Source organism: Trichosurus vulpecula, chromosome 3 (genome assembly GCF_011100635.1).
Source record: "Trichosurus vulpecula isolate mTriVul1 chromosome 3, mTriVul1.pri, whole genome shotgun sequence".
Classification (NCBI taxonomy): domain Eukaryota; kingdom Metazoa; phylum Chordata; class Mammalia; order Diprotodontia; family Phalangeridae; genus Trichosurus; species Trichosurus vulpecula.
Window position 1 is genome coordinate 336,535,945 of NC_050575.1, and position 18,161 is coordinate 336,554,105.

Genomic DNA, 18,161 nt, shown 5'->3' on the forward strand with positions numbered 1-18,161 from the left:
TTAAAACAGTAACTCATCAACTTTTTACTTTCCTAGGAGGAGAAAACAACTTGGTGGGCCTGCTGAAGAGATATTTCATTTTTACCTCAGGCCAACTCATAAAGTCTAAATCCTCAGGCCTGACAGTCATGACTTTTTTTTTTTAAATTAAGATTTTTTATTTTTAGTTTACAACACTCAGTTCTGCATGATTCTGAGTTCCAGATTTTCTTCCCCCCCTCTCTTCTCCCTCCCCAAGACTGCATGGAATCCACTATATCTTCTACATATAACTTCACATTAAACTTTATTTACACAATAGTCAAGTTGTAAAGAAGAATTATGACCAATGGAATGAATCATGAGAAAGAAGAAACAAAAAAAACAAAGAGAAAAAAAACCAAAAGAAAAAAAGAAGAGTAAACAGTTTGCCTCAATCTGCATTCAGACTCCATAGTTCTTTGTCTGGGTATAGCTAGCTCTCTCCATCATGAGTCCTTTGGAGTTGTCTTAGAACCTTGTATTGCTGAGAATAGCCAAGTCTATCAAGGTTGGTCATCACAGAATCCATATATGTGTGGTTGTGTATAATGTTCTCCTAGTTCTGCTCCGCTCACTCAGCATTATATTGTGTAGGTTTTTCCAGGTTATTATGAAGTCCATATCTTCCCCATTTCTTATAGCATGATAGTATTCTATTACATTCATATACTACAACTTGTTCAGCCATTCCCCAATTGAAGGGCATCCCCTTGATTTCCAATTCTTTGCTACTACAAAAAGAGCTGCTACAAATATTTTTGTACATATGGGTCCTTTTCTCACTTGTGTGATCTCTTTGGGATACAGCCCCTAGGAGTGGTATGAACAGGCAGTTTTCAGAGGAACAAATTAAAGATATCTATAGGCATATGAAAAAATGCTCGAAATCACCACTGATTAGAGAAATGCAAATCAAAACAACTCTTAGGTACTATATCTCTCCTGTCAGATTGGCTAAAATGACAAAACAGGAAAATGATAAATGCTGGAGAGGATTTGGGAAAATTGGAACACTGTTACATTGCTGGTGGAGTTGTGAACTGATCCAGCCATTCTGGAGAGCAATTTGGAACTATGCCCAAAGGGCTATAAAAATGTTCATACCCTTTGACCCAGCAATACCACTTCTAGGGCTGTATCCCAGTCATGGCTTTCTAATTCCTCCAGCCTATAGGATTATCTCATTGATGGTTGTCTCCTCAGAAAAGCAGCTTACTTGCAAAAAGTACTTCTTGTGGGGTAGCTGGCACCAGCACAGGAACCTGGGGAGTCTTGAACTCTCTAGGGAATTTTCTTCCTTGCTCCTCCAATTTGCTTACGATGTGTATGTTATGTAAGCTATGTATCCTTATATATCCATTTGAAGCTTATTTTGGTATGTTGTGTTGGTTATTTGTGTAAACCTAATTTCTCTTGGATGTCTCTCTGGCTTTCCCAGCAGTTTTTGTCAAAATATTTTTCCCAGCTGTTGGGGTATTTATGCTTCTATGTTCATTTGCTTCCATAGGGGTTATATTTTTTATGTGTTCTCCTCATTGCTTTTTCTGTTTTTTTTAACCACTGCCAAATAGTTTTGATGATTATTGAATTGGAGTATACTTCGAAATCTTTGAGGTTGTTAGGCTCCCCTTTCTTCTCAAATTTTTTTTCATTATTTTCCTTGAAATTTTTGATCTTTCATTTCTGCAAATAAATTTTATTAGTATTTTGATTTGTAGAAATAATTAATTTAAGTAATATTGTCATTGACATAGCCAGTGTCATTAGGTAATATTGTATTGGCATAGCCCACCCATGAGCAATTAGTATTTCTCCAGTTATTTAGGTCTTTTTTTCTGTAGAGTATTTTTTGTTATATTTATATAGTTCCTGTGTGTATCTTGGTAATTAGACTCCCTTATTTTGAATGGAATTTTTCTATCTCTTCCTGATGGGTTTTGTTGGTAACATGGGAAAAGACTGATAACTTATCTGTTTTTATTTTGTATACTGCAGCTTTGTTGGTTATTGTTTCAGTTGATTTTTACTTGTCTCCTAAGGGTTCTCTAGAGAGTCCATCAAAAACCAATAGGTTTTTTTTGCCTTTTCTTATTCCTTTCTTTTTGTTAACTTATTGCTATAGCTACTATTTCTAGAACACTATATAGATGCCTCCATTTTCTGCCCTCTCTCTTCCATCTGGCTTCTAACTTCCAGAAAAACTGCTCTCTCCAAAGTTACCAGTTAATTGTCAAATCCAATGGGTTTTTTTTAATCCTCATTCTCCTTGATCTCTCAGAAGCCTTTGATCACCTTCTCTTCCTTGATGCTCTTTTGTCTCTAGGTTTTTTTAGACTACACTTGTTCGTGATCCTTCCCCTACCTTTCAGACTACTTCTTCTCATTCTCCCTTGCTGGATTCTTGTCCAATCACATCCACTAATCATAGGTATCCCATAGGGTTCTGAGCCCACTTCTTTTCTCCTATGCCAGTTCACTTGGTGATCTTATTAGATCCCACAGATCTATTTGCTGACTTGATTCCATTCTCCATTTAGCCACCAAAGTGATTTTCCTAAAGTACAGGTATGACCATGTTATTTCTCCATCTTCAATGAACCCTAGTGGTTCCCTGCTGCCTCCAGGATAAAATACAAAATCCTCCATTTGGTTTTCAAAGCCTCTCATATCCTAGATGACTCCTACCTTTCCAGTCTTCTTTTACCTCCAGTGCCACCAGCCTCCTTACTGTTCCACAAATAAGAGATTATCTCTTGGCTCTAGGCATTTTTCTCTGGCTATACTTTATACCTGGAATGTTCTTCCTTTTCATCTCCATCTCCTGGTTTTCCTGGCTTCCTTCATTACCCAACTAAAATTGCAGCTTCTATAGAAGACTTTCTCAACCCTTCTTAATTCTAGCACCTGTAGTAGCAATTTAGGTTTGAAGATCTTTCCCACCCATTAAAAGGCCATGTGACTAGCTTACCTCACAGGAAGCCTGGGTCACATGTGGTAGGAGGAGCTTCCTGACAGGAAAAGGAAGTCATGTCACAGGAAATGCAGAGAGAGAGAATGAGAGAGAGAGAGCGTGTGCCCGAGGTCGCTGAGCCACAGTTGTGATAGAGCTGAACAGGCTGACTTAGCTGTACTGTGACTTTGTGTTTGGAGAAGACCCCAGCAGGGGGTGGGAGAGGTTTTGGGAAGGTGAGGCTCCATGTTGTGATATCGTGGATTGAATGTTTTACTGCTGCGATAGGCTGGATAAACGGCTTGTAGGATGTGGTTCTCTGGTGTCTGAATAAATGGTTTACTTCTTCTGCCTTCTATGTGGAGAGCCTCATATCCTTTGCGATACAGAACCACATGGGCATTTTGACAATTATCATCTTCATTGTTATTATTGCCTTATTGATACAGCACCTAATTTCCTTTTAATTTTTTCCTGTTTAGCTTATTTGTACATGTTTGTTTATTTGCTGTCTTTCTCTCTGTCTCTCTGTGTCTCTCTGCATTTCCTGTGACATGACTTCCTTTTCCTGTCAGGAAGCTCCTCCTACCACATGTGACCCAGGCTTCCTGTGAGGTAAGCCGGTCACATGGCCTTTTAATGGGTGGGAAAGATCTTCAAATCTAAATTTCTACTACAGGTTCTAGAATTAGAGATAAAGTTCAATTAAAACTAAATTCAAGATGATGTATTCTCCAGCTCTATTATCTTATTTATAACCGATTTAAACTAGCATGTTGCTTAGTTGGCAATTTCAATAGGCTGTTTGCACCTTAGGGGTAACAGATGATCTCTTCATTGCCAAATCTAATGACCTTTTCCAATTTTCATTCTTCTTTATCTTACTGCAGCTTTCAGCATTGTTATTACCCTCTTTTCCTTGATCCCCTCTTCTCTCTAGGTTTCTATGATACTGCTCTGTCCTGGTTATCCTGCCCATCTCACTGTACCTTCTCAGTTTTTTCTGCTGGATCTTCATCTGGACCATGGCTGCTAAAGGTGAGCATCTCTCAGAGCTCTGTCCTGATCCCTTTTTTCATTTCCTTCTATACTATTTCACCTAGAGATCTCATTAGCTCCCATGGTTTCAGTTGTCATCTCTGTGCTGATGATTCTCAGATCTACTTATCCAGCCTTACTTTCTTTTCTAGCCTCCACACTCGAGTCTCTTTAATGACCTGTTGGACATTTATAGCTAGATGTCCTGTAGAAATCTTAAACTCAGTGTGTCCAAAACTGAACTCATTATTTTTCCCCACCAAACCCTTCTCTGTCTGAACTTCCCTATTACTGTTGAGTGTTTACCACCACCCTTCAGTTCAGCCTTATTTTCATATTTAATCTTACTATTTCCACTGGAGGGAAGGGGAAAGGAAGGAGATACACATTTCTGCTTGCCTTTCCTTTTCTTTTTTACTCTATTATTATGTAGTATAGTATTGTATAGAGCAGCTAGGTGGTACAGTGGACTAGGTCTGGATTCAGGAAGACTTTAGCTCAAATCTGGCCTCAGACACTTACTAGCTGTGTGACCTTGGGCAAGTCATTTAACTCTTCTGTAAAATGAGCTGGAGAAGGACATGACAAACCACTCCAATATCTAAGAAAACCCCAAATGAGTTCACAAAGAGTCGGACATGACTGAACAACACAATATTGTATAGTTTTCGAAGGATTTCCCTACTTGAATATTGAGGTTGTGCTTCATTTCCCTGTATCTACTGTGGTGTGACTAGAAAGGCTTAGGAATGTGTAGATATGGAAAGAGAATTCCAAAATGAAAACAATTTGCAATATTTGCAATCTTATATTAATGGGAATTGTAGTGTCTTGCAGAACTTACTGCTCTGGGAGCTAGGAAACTTGGATTCTACTTCCAGTCTGTACTACCTATGGGACTGCTCAACAAGTCTCTTAACGTTAGTTAATATCATAGATTCAGAGCTGTAAAGGACCTTAAACATTGTCTAGTCCAACATTCTCATTTTATAGATGAGGAAACTGAGGCCCCAGGCTGATATTTTAGATTAGTAACCAGAAGAATTGGGATTAGAACCCAGGTCCAGTTTCCACATCTAGTCCTCATTCTCTTACACCTCTTGCCCCTCATCTTTAAAGTGATTATGCTGTCTTTGTTGTAAAGTGGTTCCTGCCTTGATTTGGGTTAGAACTATGGTATTGCTTTCAATCCAGAGATTGACTAAGTTAATTCCTCATTCAGGTCCTGTGATTTTTATTTATTTACTTCGTAAGGCCAGTTTATTTTTATTTTTGACCTGTCCTTGGAGTCACAAGTCTTGGGTTCAAGTGTGGGACTAAAATATGAGCTTATTTGACCCCAAGCAGGTCAGTTAACCTTTCTGAACCCTAGGCATCTAAGATTAAATTACCCAAAGGAGAAGAACCGAAATGATAGAGGAACTGGGGTAGGGGTAAGTATGTTCCTAGAACGCAGACTGATCAGCCTATTTCACCCTTATCATCTCAGTCAATAAACTTTATTAAACATCTACTAAGAACACTGGGCCTAATCAGAAAGACCAGAGTTCAAATGTGACCTCAAACACTTAACTAGTTGTATGACCCTGAATGAGTCACTTAACTCCTGCCTGCATAAAACTGGAGAAGTAAATGGGAAACCACTCTAGTTATCTGTCACAGGGTCACAAAGAGTAAGACATGACCGAACAGCTGAACACATGTGCCAGGCACAATGCTAAGCTCTTAAGACAATTGTAGTAGCCTCTTAATCAGAAGTAATTTTCCTACAAAAGAGGTCTGATTGTGTTACCTCCTCTACTCTTATGGTGTGCTCTTTTATCCTAGGATCCAGTATCAATTCTTCTGTTTGGTATTTAAATCTCTTCACAACCTGGCCTTGTCCTGCCTTTTCAATTTTATTATACATTATTCCTTCTCAGATGCTCTGTAGCCCTGACAAAATGGCCTTATTCCATCTTTCATCTCTCTGCCTTTGCACTGACTCTTCCCTATGCTTGGAATAAATTCCTTCACTTCTACTTTTTTGGATTCCTGGTTTCCTTTAAGGCAACTCAAACATCACCTTTCGAATGAGGTCTTTCCTGCTTTTACCTCACCTCCAGGCCCCTCCTTCTAGGTACCTTTCTCTCCAGACTTTGTTTTTATCTGTTTTTGTATACATTTCTATTTTGAGTTTTGTCCCCTACTGAAAGGTAAACTCCTTAAGGACAAGGACAGTTTCACTTTTGTCTTTGCAATCCCCAGCACCTACTACTTGGCACATAGTAGGGGCTTAATAAGTGCTTATTGATAAGACTATTACTTTTGGAAGGGTCCTTAGAGATCTAGTTCTCATTTGTAACATGAGCAAACAGATCTAGAGAAATGCAATAACTGGGACTAAGTCATAGGGCTAGTTAATTTTTCAGGGTTAGGACTGGAAAACCTGGGTCTCCTGATTCCTAATTTAGTGTTCTTTCCACTGTCAGTCAGTTACCATTTATTGTTGTTAAGTCACGTCTGACTCTTCGTGATCCCTTTTGGGGTTTTCTTAGCAAAGATGCTGGAATGGTTTGCCATTTCCTTCTCCAGCTCATTTTACAGAGGAGAAACCTGAGGCAAACAGGGTTAAGTGACTTGCTCAGGGTCATCACATGCTAGTGAGTGTCTGAGATCACATTTGAACTCAGGTTTCTTGATTCCAGGCTGGGTGCCCTATCCACTTGGAAACCTAGCTGCCCACAAACATTTAAGTGCAAGTGCCTACTATTGGGTTAGGTGCTGAGGATTCAAACACACAAAAGTAAAGCCTCTGCTTTTAGCTTAAGATCACTCTCCCAACCTACTTCTTTGTTTCTTTGTCACAGATGTCTGGATTCTTTTTTTTAAACCTTGGATTTTATTATTTGTGTAGGGCAGTCAGGTGTTAAAAGTACTTTAAAATATATTTAAGAAGCATTAAAATCATCTTTTAATATACGATTATCTGCTAAAGTACATTTCTGTAAAATCCTTTTTTTATGCAAGGTTAAGGCAGAATCTTATTCTTCCATAAATACTTTGTGTTAGTATGAGGTTAGTAAAGTGAATGATGGTTTACTTAAAAGTGCCTTTTTAAAAATAATGTGATATAGTGGTATAGTAGAAAGCACTGGATTTGAATTGTAACTTTGCTATTTAGTACTTTTGTGACCTTGGTGGGATTATTTAACATTTCTGGGTCTACTTTCTCATTTGATAAGAGAGTTGGATTAGATCTGAGGTTCTTAACTTTTTTTGTGTTGTCTTGAACCCCATTGGACAGCTAGGTGGAGTAGTGGATGGAGCATTGGACTTGGAAATCAGGAAAACTTCATGAGTTCAGATTCAGCCTCAGACACTTGCTAGGTTAAGAACTGCACTAGATCTCTTAAAGGCTACTACTAGTTCTAAATATTTGATCCATGGTATTTCAGAGTTAATGAGTTATGTTCTGTAATAATTACATAGATGCAAAAATAACTGCTATTCAAGAAGATAAAGTACAATACATAGTATTCATAGAATTTTTAGATAAAAAGTTAGCTTAAGCTTAAAGGGACAAATCTTGAAAAATACAGAAGTTAAAAGTTAGGATTGAAGGCTGTGTTTATTACAATATATATGCTACAATCACATGCTAGTATAAGTTTGTGCATTTTTTAACCATGGTTTGTTACAGAATTAATTTTATAAGCATAGATACATGCTGCAGAATTTCAGGTTTCAGTTTGCTTCTCCAGTAATTTCAAAAATTTTCAGATTTCCAGTACTGTACTGACAGGTTAGTAGATGTAGAGATTTATTTTCCCACAATTGATGGCTTAGAGTGAAATATATTTATCCTCCTAAGATATAGCTGTTCCACACTTGTATCAAAGGACAAACTTACCCACAATTTCATGCTTACATATCAGAGAGGGAGAAGATTTGATATTATTAAATTACTTTCTAAGGCTAAAACATAGTCAGGAGTCCTCAGGTTATCTTGTTGCTCTTCCACTTATCAGATTAAAAATTTGTATTTTGTTTAACATTCTCAGAATAGGATGCATAATGATTTCTTTGCCTCTGTGTTTCTAAACCAAGAATAAAATACTAGTGGAAAAAGAGCTACTGTCATATAGCTTAAGATTGGATGTTATTTAAATGTGACTTAGCTTGGGACTTCTAAAAATGCTTCAATACAGATGTATATGTAGTTTTTCCAGTGCCGACTACAAATAGCAAACTACGTTATCCTGAACACACCATTAAGTAAAAGACTATGACATTCAGGAGAAACCATTACCCTGAAGATAGAGTGTTTGTGAAATCAATGATTATCTCTTTATATGCAATTCAGATTCTGTTTTCGTTCAGAAAGTTCCTTTACTAATTTTTCTAAGGAGAAGAGATGCTCATCTGCATCTTCTGGCACAAGATTCCTGATGGAATTTGCAAGTTCAAAAAGATATTCAGTATTTCTTCCACTAGGACCAACTGCATTTAAAATCTGTTCAGCAATGTCTTCCAGAGGAGCTGGACCAAGATAGTTAGGATTATCACATGTTCCAATATATAATAGTACACTAAATGGTTTCAAAGTGTGGTCTTTTGGGTAGAAAATGACTGTTGTTGTCCTGTAGCCTCCTTTCTCTCTGAAATCCAGAGAAGCTTTCACTTCCTCTTCTTTTCCTGCTGGTAGTTGGTATGCAACACCCCATACACAACCCTACAGAAGAATAAAAGTGGGTAAATTCATCTTATGCTTTAAAAGATGTATAAAATATTTATAAAATATGGGGAAATTTTATATCCAGAGAATATTTGAAAATTTTAAATCAGCAGACTGATGAAGTGGCACCTGTTATAACTCTCTTTAGCTATTAGCACAGTGGGGAAATAGTCTATTGGATTTTTTCTTTTCTGCTCTAATCTAGGATTGAAAAAGAGGGTCCAGTCACTCAGCCAGAATAAGTGATAACCAAAGAACAGCTCATGTGTTATTATACTGGTATCCTCAGGATGTCAAAAGGCACCCAGCATGCTAATTGGACTCCATTGGTGAATTTACGGTAGAATGTGGTCAAGTCATACAAGATGGACAGGCATGGGTAGGAAATACCCAAATCAGTGGGATTAGAGTTTCACTGGAGCATTGTATATTTATTCTTAATTTGTATTTAGTGGGGCTGAAATTAAAGTGAATATACACACACACAAAGAATATTTCTCTCCATTATATCACTTCTCAAAATAATAGATTCATATGCAACATGGGAACCAGTCACCATTTTGTAAATTTTTTCTTTTGCCTAAGGTTTCAAGAGTTCTTTCTAGTTTTCAATAAGAGTGCTTACAAGTGAAGGGAATACCTTTAAAAAAAAGCTGTATCTTATTCATCACTTTATTTTAAAATAAAACTTTCTGGCAGCTCTTATCCATTTTAATATAAAGATTAAGGCATAAAAAAACAAAAATTAAAACTAAAGCAATATACTTCTAGCATTGGACTTTTGGTGGACATGGAGGAAAGTTTTTTTTCCATGTCTTATGTTTATTTAAAGAAAAAGGTAAAGCATATGTTAGGTACTTGATTAAGAATGTTGTCACAAAAGTAGAAGCTATTTCATAGCTAGAAACCTAATGGAAAGCCTTTAATCATTAAACTCTGGATTGCTCATTCATCTTTTTGAATCGCTAAGTTGATTTAAATGGTTTACACAAAATTAAATGTAATTTATTAATTGTTTAGTTTGGGGTTTATATCTACAACTACATGTTTTAAGATTTTACCATGTAAAAATATACATCAGGAAAGCATTTCCTAATCTATAACATTTACTTGTTCCTATTATGATGCATGCTGGATGCATTTGCTTTTGCTTGTAGCCACACTTTTCAAAATTAACTCTTTGATATTCTTTTTTGGAAAACTTTGTTAAATTACCTGTTAATCCCCCCAAACTGCTAAGTAATAAATACCTGAGACATTGAGGAATATGAACCACATAAACATATATGGAGTTGGGTACAAAACACTGTCCTTAGTGTTGTTAATTAAATTCATTCAATAAAAGAAAGTAGAATTGCTGGAGAGGTTATTAATGTAATGATTAGATTATCTTTGCAAATGGGGAATGACTTTTAAGATTGCGCTGATTAATTATTAACTAGCACCACGTAGTTATGGTAATAAAAATGAGCTTCCTTTAAACATCAGAAGACTGGCACTCAGTTGACATTCTGTAACTGACAGATTCATGTAAATGCAGAAATCTGTTATCTAGATAAAAAAATCTGTAAAATGATAATGGTAGTTAGTTTGAGCAATTATATGGCATAATAAGTAGAGGGGCCAGCCTCAGAAACAGTAGCATACACACACATCCCTTTCTTTGTATGTGTGTGTGTATGTGTATATATACACACATATACATATGTGAATATACATGTATATTCTAGTTGTGTGACAGGCTGATCTGCATTGTAGAAAGTTCCCCGTACATCATAGGTCTGTCCCTGCCTCCATAAAAAGTCTTTAACTTTGGTTTTGTGACTTAAGTGTTTCCACTTAATTTCAAGGAATGTTGTAAGAACTTTCAAATATAGTTTATTTTTTTTAAATGTGCCTCATCGTGTTTTATTTCATTTTGTTATTTATACCATGTCTGCCACCACACAGCTCTCTGACCCTTGCAAACCTGAAACTAAAAGTAGATGCTCAAAAAGATGTTTTAACATAAAAAAACTGGGAATCCTAGAACTAAGATAGCTGTGCATTTTCCTTCTATTATGCTACCTCCCTTGCAGAACTTCTTTGGTTGTCTGTTTTGATTGTAGTGGGATGCATTTCTTATAATTTCATATAGACATCTTTATATAAAAACTGTACCATACCCCAGGATCTTCAATAAGAGTCACAACTCTTCCAGGCTGGAAAAAAATTTCAAAAATATTAAAAAAAATAAGTACTTAACTGAACAGTAGTATCAACCAATAGCTAAAATGGAATCACCACATACCAAGTTAATACAATCATATTTCAGCAAAGGACTTAATTTTCATATGTTGTAACCTAAAGTGTATTGAATCAGAAAATCTGTTTTGTTTTCCATTTACATTGGATGTATCTTATATGAATTTAAGTTAAAAACAAGAACAAGTTAAAAACCAGAGACTATGCCAAAATTAAAATAAAACATCTGGTCACTTTCTTGTTACATGAGTAAAAATGTAACATTCCTGGGTACCATTCTGTAGGGAGCACCAATAGAACAGAGAGAGCTCCTGCTAGAGAACTAGGTGGCCTGTACTTCTCAGGGGCTATGAGCTAGTCTCTTCATAAGACCTCACAGTTATATATTACAATTTTAAGATTTATAAAGCACTTTACACACATTATCTTATTTGAACCTCACTGTGAGGGAGGTAACTGAAGGTATCATCACCCTCATCTTACAGCTAGTATTTGTCAGAGGCAAGACCTGAATTTCTAAGTCTTCTTTGACCCCAAGCTGGCCTGGCCGTCTTTCCACTACATCATTCTGTTTCTCAAAAATATAACTCAATTTAACATTTAAAAAATAACTGCTTTACATGCTGCTAACTTTCTGTTATGCCACCTTCATCAATAAAAATTCTTATTTTTAATAACCGTACTCAAACGTGGTTTTTTTGATAGATTTACTTGTTTTGGAAATACTTTTAAAAAAAAACCAAACCTCATTACATTATTTACTTCCCAGATGAATTCCCTAAATCATGTTGATGATTTAAAAATCAGCATTAACTTATATTATTTTTCAATACTATATGGGATAGGGTGATACAGAGCCAGTGAGGCAGTAGTGGCTTAGAGTTGGGAAGACCTGAGTTCAAGTGCTACAACTGACATAATGTCAGTGTGACCTAGGCAAATCACTGTAACCTATTAATGTATATGGAACTCTCTAAGACTAGAAAGTCACAGAATTTTGAGAGTGAGAAAGGGACCTCAGAAGCAATCTAATACAGTTCACACATGGAATTGCTACTATAACATACTCAACAAGTAGTTGGCCAATTTCTGCTTAGTGATCTCTAGCGAGAGAGATCCCACTTCCCCTTTAGATGTGTCACTAACTAGAACAGAGGCAGAAGTGAGTGTTCTAAGAACAGCCAAAAAGTCATCCCAGTTTTTAAGACCTTGCTCTCTCTTGGTTCTCCTTCTACCTATTTTCTACTGCTTAGTTTCCCTTGCTTGATCTTCATTCATGTCCCATCCCTACCCACTGGGTGTCCCCTAAGACTTTGTCTTGGGCCCTTTTCTCTTGGAGACATAATACTAAAGGTTCAATTTTCAATCTGTAGATGGCTCCCAGATCCAGCTTATTCTCTTTCAAGCTTTAGTTCTGAATTACTACTTTTCTTTTAGACATCAACAATTGGATTTCCAAAGATACCAAACTCAGCCTTTTGTAAATGGAATTCATTGTTTTCCTTCCCTAAACCAATTCCTTCCTCCCTCAAACCTATTTCTTTTGAGGGCAGGGCTACCATTTTTTTGTCCCCCAGGTTCACAACCTTAAGAATCACCTTCAACTTCTAGATACGACTTCCACATCTCTCATATCCTATTCTCTTCATTCATATCAATCAATAAACACTTATTAAGCCATCTACTATGTGCCAGGCATTGTGCTGAGGATACAAAAAGGAACAAAAAACAGTTCCTGCCTTCCAGAAGCTTACAATCTAATGGTACCTAGCTAGTTCAGGTATTCATCAGCTTTTGCCTGGACTACTGCAACAGCTTCCTAATTGGAATTTTGGCATTCAGTCTTTCTTTTATCGGTTGTATCTTCTACATGGCTGCCAAAGTTATCTTTCTCAAGTTAAAGTCTGGCCATGCCGCTCTGTTGCCTGTGAAATTTAGTGACTCACTGTTACTTCTGGGATAAAATACAAAAACCTCTGGCATTAAAAACCCTTTATAAGAATCGCTCTAGTCTATTTTTTCAAACTTTTTGCACTTTACCTACTTTCACTGTCAAAGCGGTCTGTTTGCTTTTTCATCTCCCACTTCTAGAATCTAGTGCCTCGGGGGGCAGGAATTGATTCATTTTTTAACACAATGCACTGCAGATAGCACTTTGGCTCATAATCTTTTAATAGATTGTTGTTGAGTGAATTTGCATAGGCTGTTGCTTTTGATTAGAATTCACTCCTTCCATTTCTGTCTCTTAAGATCCTTAGATTCTTTCAAGGCTCAACTCAACTGCTTCCTGTGGGCAGCTTCTTTATCCCTCTAGTTGTGAGTACTCTTTCCTTCCCCCAACATTTAAGGTTTAAAAAAAGCTATCTTCACACATCAGGTTGGAAACGTTTCCCCATTGTTCAGATGAGCAGCTTTGGAACCATGCCTAAAGTAGCCCAGTCTAGACCTGGATTAGGCCCAGAGAGGCCTAAACAAGTTAAATGGCCCAAGGTAACTGGTATGTATCAGAGCTGGGAGGAGAATCCAACTCTTGACTCCAAATCAAATGTAATCTTCCAGTACATGTTTAATAATAAGTGATCAAATAAGTCATGCTGAACAGTTTTGAAAGAGGTATAAGGTGAGGACCATAAGATCTGAAGAGAGAAGGTACCTTAAGAATCATCTAGTCCTTTCACTTTACAGTAGAGGAAGCTGCTGGCCATTTAAAAACTGGTCCAAATCTAATTACATTCTGATAGATTCATCACCTGAGGGTTGGCCACTAGGTGACCTACTTTTTCAGTCACTGCAACTCAAGATGATTCATTAAGGTACTCACACCCATGAAATCACATTTAAAGTACTGAAGTATAGAACCAATACTTTTAAAAATAATTTTCCTTTGTCAACTGAAAAGGAGTAATTTCACACTAGGTTAAATTGTCTGGAACCCAGTGGCTTTGCAGAGCCTTTCAAAAGGTCAGTTTTTATTGTTTGACAAAAAAGAGGGACCAGTATTCATAATAGGAATAGAAAAACTAATCAGCAAATAGGTCCTGCACATTAACTTACTTCCTTGTTTTGATTGTGTATAAAAAATGGATAAAAATTTTTTCTACTACTTTGGTTTATCAAAATTTATGCCTAATTTGTAATTTGTCTTCTACAATAATACTTATTGATGCCAACATAAACTTTTATTAATAAAGTATAATAGTGCTAGCTAATATGCTAGTGAAAACCAGTATATCATATGCCATTTACTGTATATGTACATATATAATTTGATAAACTTGTTTTCTTCTAAGATGTTTTTGTTTTTCCTAGGGAAAAGCAATTTAAGGGATCATTTTGAAATTGATTTAAATGTGTAAAACTTAAATGTTAAGTAGTCTTGCATAATCTTAAAAAAATCATTATTTGTCCCCTGAAATTTCTGTTGGTTTATGATATTTGCACCGGCCCCACCATCTAAATACTCATTCCCAATTTTTATCCCCTCCCTTGACATGTCAACCTAAGAGAGTAACATCTGCATTAAGTTTTAGGTGGAGATAGATCTACTTTTGATCAACTTTTTGATGTCTTAATTTTCTGATCCACTTGATATAAAACTGCCTTTTCCACTTTCAAGTCCTACAGCTTAAGATTAGTGTGAAGACCTCGGTTTGACATCCTGTCTCTGACACAATAGCAATTGATCATAAACAAATCAGTAAATTTAGGGGGTAAGAAGTTGGGGACCATTCTCAGGTTGTGAAGGTCAAAAGAGGTAATGTTTGTGAATTCTCTAAACTTTAAAACTCTTTTAAAAAGTGTTAGTTAGCTACTCCTATTATTCTGGGCTAGAGCCTTGGGATTTTTTTTCCCTCCCACTTCAAACCTTGTCCACAAATAAATAAATATCCTTTAAAAAAAAAAACCCAAACCCTTTCTGCTCCTTTTGAGGTCTCATTTATCGGATGGATTTAAAAAACTAAACTCTGGGCAATGGTTCTCCTGTCCCAGTATCTGAAAGGTGAATTAGAAAACAACGATCTTCTCTATCCAGGTTGAAATCCTAGCTCTGACCCTTAAGCTTTATGACTGGATACTAACTGCATCCTTCTGCGACTAAATTTCTAATTTGCAAAATGAGGATGATGACTCTTGCCCTACCTACTTCATGTTTGTGAGGAATGTACTTTGCCAAAAGTAAACAATTAAATTTGAGTAACTGATTTTAAGAAAAGTTTCATCAATCTACGCAGAACATCAATATTTAAAAGAATAAAAGGGATCATCAAATTCAGATGATTGTGTTTTCAAAACTTTATTTTCTTCAGGAATAAAGATGTAAATCCAACGTTTAAGGCAAATTCCAGGCTGGTTTAGATAAGCGATGAATTGTTAATTTTGTGTGTGTTTTATGCGTAAGAATGAATGCCTAATAAAGGAGGATAGTAATAGTTGAGGGGAAGATATAGAAAAGGTAAAGGAAGCAAAACTTCTTTAATTTAGGATTAGTGAGAAAGTAACAGAAAAATACACATTAGTTAATAGTGATTCCATATTTATCATTACCAAGTGCATTGAGCAAACAGCTGTTCAGTAGTGATAACAAAATTGCCTTCCTTTTGATCACTCAGTCAAGTAACTAAGTTGAGTACCATGAAAAGAGTTTGGAAAGGTTAATAATTTGTTATAATATTATATAGATTTGAATCCAATGTAGTGCTGGTGTTAGTGGCAGAAAGTAGAAATTTCCAGGCATTTAATTCCTGGAAAGCAAATTGTAGTCAAAGTCAATTCACCTCTTTCTCCTATTTGGTTTCTTGTGACTTGACCCCCTGAAACCTTGTCTGAAGCACCAATACCCACGTAACTATAAACCTACAAATTCTGCCTCTGCCCGAGCGACTTCAGAAGAGAGCAGTACCCCCAGATGACAGTCAACATTCCCGATTTTCTCCTTAACGCATTTTGGGGAGAGTTGGTGCTAGGGTGGTTGAGGAAGATGGAGACAGGACCGAGTAGAGTAACTTTGTCTAGACGTCCCTTAAGTCTTTAGGGTGGAGGATGGGGGAAGGGCGTGTGCTGTGGTGGTGTCGGGGTCGCTAGGGGAGAGCCTGGGCCGCGAGCGGGAAGGGACAGCAGCGGAGGTGGGGGCTGGTTTCTCACCTTGCCGGGGACCCCGCGGTGGTCGGTGCTGCCCTGCCAGAAGCGCCGGCTGTAGCCTGTGATGGACCCGACCACTTTCTCCTGATAGGGGAAATCCACCTTCCAGATTAGCGAACCATAGCCGAAAACCCACATCCTTCTCCACAGACCCTTCCTGCTCCAGCAGTCAGAGGAGAGGACTCTGAGCCGCAGCTAACCGGCTCTTCTAGCGCCGGCGCGATGGCTGCGCAGCCGCCGAGCACGCAAGGCATTCTGGGAGATCTGTCCTTAAACCTTTCTAAGCGTCTTGCTTCCTGTAAGTTTAGTTTCTCCTTACTTCGAGGCAGACGGCACCTTTTTCTTTCGTAGGACCAGGGTCTCTTCCGTACCTTCTATTTTCTCTTCGTCCTGTTCATCTTGGGTGCCCTCGTGCGCCCGGAACTACCATGCCCACAATGCCTTTCGGGGTGTGGGCTTTTCTCTGCTTCCCCTACACCTCTCTTTGAAGTTGTTGTTTAAGGCCGTGGGGGAGGGACGGATGGAGGTGGGAGGGGGCAGCGCTAGCGCGTGGCTGCAGGCTCCTGGAGGAGATAAGTTGTATATTGCTTCCGAATTTGGATTTCTGCCCAGCCACCACCTCTCCAGAAGGAAAGAGCCAATTAATTTCCTTTTCTGTGTTTCTGTACAGGAGTTTAATTAGGACGCGCAGATTCTCTCCCCCTGCCCCTCTTTATATGGTACTTTAAGTTTTACAAATTGCACTCCACCCCCCATCCCCAGGCCCCTGGTTTAGTGGAAAGAGCTCACGCTTTTGTGTTGAGATGCTTTGGTTCCAACTGAGTTGACACTGTGCTTGTGATTCTGTGAGCCTCATTTTCCTCATTTGTAAAATGGGAGTGATTGAGAATTGCTTTGAGGATCAAATGAGATAATATATGCAAATCCCTTTGTAAACTCTACAATGCTTATATAAATGTTAACCCTATGAGTGCAAATATTTTATTATCTCCATTTTAGAGATGAAGAAATTCCAGAGATCAAGTGATTTCTCTGTGGTTACTATGCTCCTAAATCCCGGAGCTGGAATTTGAGCTTCAGCTTCTTTTCCTCTCCATGTGGTTTTGGTGTTAAAATGTTGCACTTCAAATTCTGGCTGTGTGTCTTTATGAGGAGTGGTCTTTTGGTCCTGATTTCTAGGTGAAAGTGGTCAGACTTTGTTACTAGTTTGTACTAGTACTAGTTTGGGTCCTCAAATATTCTCAGAGAACTTGTATCTACTTTTTTTTCCCTGCATTTTTCTCAGTTACCTGTAAATTTTTTTTTAACATTCTTTTTTTAAGTGTTGAGTTCCAAATTCTTTCTTTCCCTTCCTTCCAGTATTTGTCATTTTCCTTTTCTGTCAAGTTAGCTAATCTGCCAGGTGTGAGACGATTCCTCAGAATTGTTTTAATTCACATTTCTCCAATCAATAGTGATTTAGAACATTTTTTTATATGACTATAGATAGCTTTGATTTCTTCTTCTGAAAACTGCCTGTTCATATCCTTTGACCATTTATTAATAAGGGAATGGCTTGTATTCTTATGAATTTGATTCAGTTCTCAATATTTTTGAGAAATGAGGCCTTTATGAGAGAAACTTGATGTAAAATATTTTTCCCCAGTTTCCTGCTTTCCTTTTCTTCTTGGCTGTATTGGTTTTGTTTTTGTAAAACCTTTTTAATTTAATGTAATAAAAATTATCCATTTCGCTCTCTTATCTCTTGTTTGGTCATAAATTCTTCCCTTACACATAGATCTGACAAGTAAAATTTTCCATATTCCCCTAATTTGCTTATGATATCACCCTTTATGTCTAAATCATGAGCTCATTTTGACCTTATCTTGGTATGTAGTGAAATGCTGTTTTATACCTAGTTTCTGCCATAGTGTTTTCCAGTTTTTCCAGCAGTTTTTGTCAGCTTGAATCTTTGGGTTTGTCAAATGCTAGATTACCGTTGCCGCCTACTACCGTATGTTATATACCTAGTCTATTCCACTGATCCACCACTCTATTTCTTAGCCAGTACCA

The 18,161-nt window shown here is 37.3% G+C and overlaps 2 protein-coding genes across 7 annotated transcripts in view; one reads left to right on the forward strand and one right to left on the reverse strand.

The window, feature by feature from the left end:
* The window catches only part of ASB3 (ankyrin repeat and SOCS box containing 3), a 138,038-nt gene that overhangs the window by 3,087 nt on the left and 116,790 nt on the right, over positions 1 to 18,161 (forward strand). For 3 of the 5 annotated variants that reach the window (XM_036750705.1, XM_036750709.1, XM_036750707.1), the window contains exon 2: positions 3,912 to 4,009. The exons of the other annotated variants lie outside the window; for them this stretch is intronic. In XM_036750705.1, coding sequence (XP_036606600.1) covers positions 3,997 to 4,009 — 13 coding nt within the window. In that variant the 5' untranslated portion in view covers positions 3,912 to 3,996. The remainder of the gene's footprint in view (positions 1 to 3,911; positions 4,010 to 18,161) is intronic. 5 annotated transcript variants of the gene reach the window in all.
* Positions 7,601 to 16,333, reverse strand: CHAC2 (ChaC glutathione specific gamma-glutamylcyclotransferase 2). Of its 2 annotated transcripts, XM_036750712.1 has the most exons (3): positions 16,113 to 16,333; positions 10,892 to 10,927; positions 7,601 to 8,723 (listed from the first exon to the last, which is right to left on the reverse strand). In XM_036750712.1, the coding sequence occupies exons 1-3, from the start codon at positions 16,245 to 16,247 to the stop codon at positions 8,340 to 8,342; spliced, it is 555 nt and encodes a 184-aa protein (XP_036606607.1). In that variant the 5' UTR covers positions 16,248 to 16,333; the 3' UTR covers positions 7,601 to 8,339. The 2 variants fall into 2 exon arrangements, with proteins under 2 accessions (XP_036606607.1, XP_036606608.1); XM_036750713.1 differs by lacking the exon at positions 10,892 to 10,927 and having other exon boundaries at positions 16,113 to 16,326.

What these genes read in the sequence shown, in the direction of transcription:
- CHAC2 (XM_036750712.1), bottom strand. Translation starts at nt 16,247, where the DNA reads ATGTGGGTTTTCGGCTATGGTTCGCTAATCTGGAAGGTGGATTTCCCC. An exon ending in ACCGCGGGGTCCCCGGCAAG is followed by an intron (nt 10,928 to 16,112) that starts GTGAGAAACCAG and finishes ATTTTTTTCCAG; the next exon opens with CCTGGAAGAGTTGTGACTCT. An exon ending in CTCTTATTGAAGATCCTGGG is followed by an intron (nt 8,724 to 10,891) that starts GTATGGTACAGT and finishes ATTCTTCTGTAG; the next exon opens with GGTTGTGTATGGGGTGTTGC.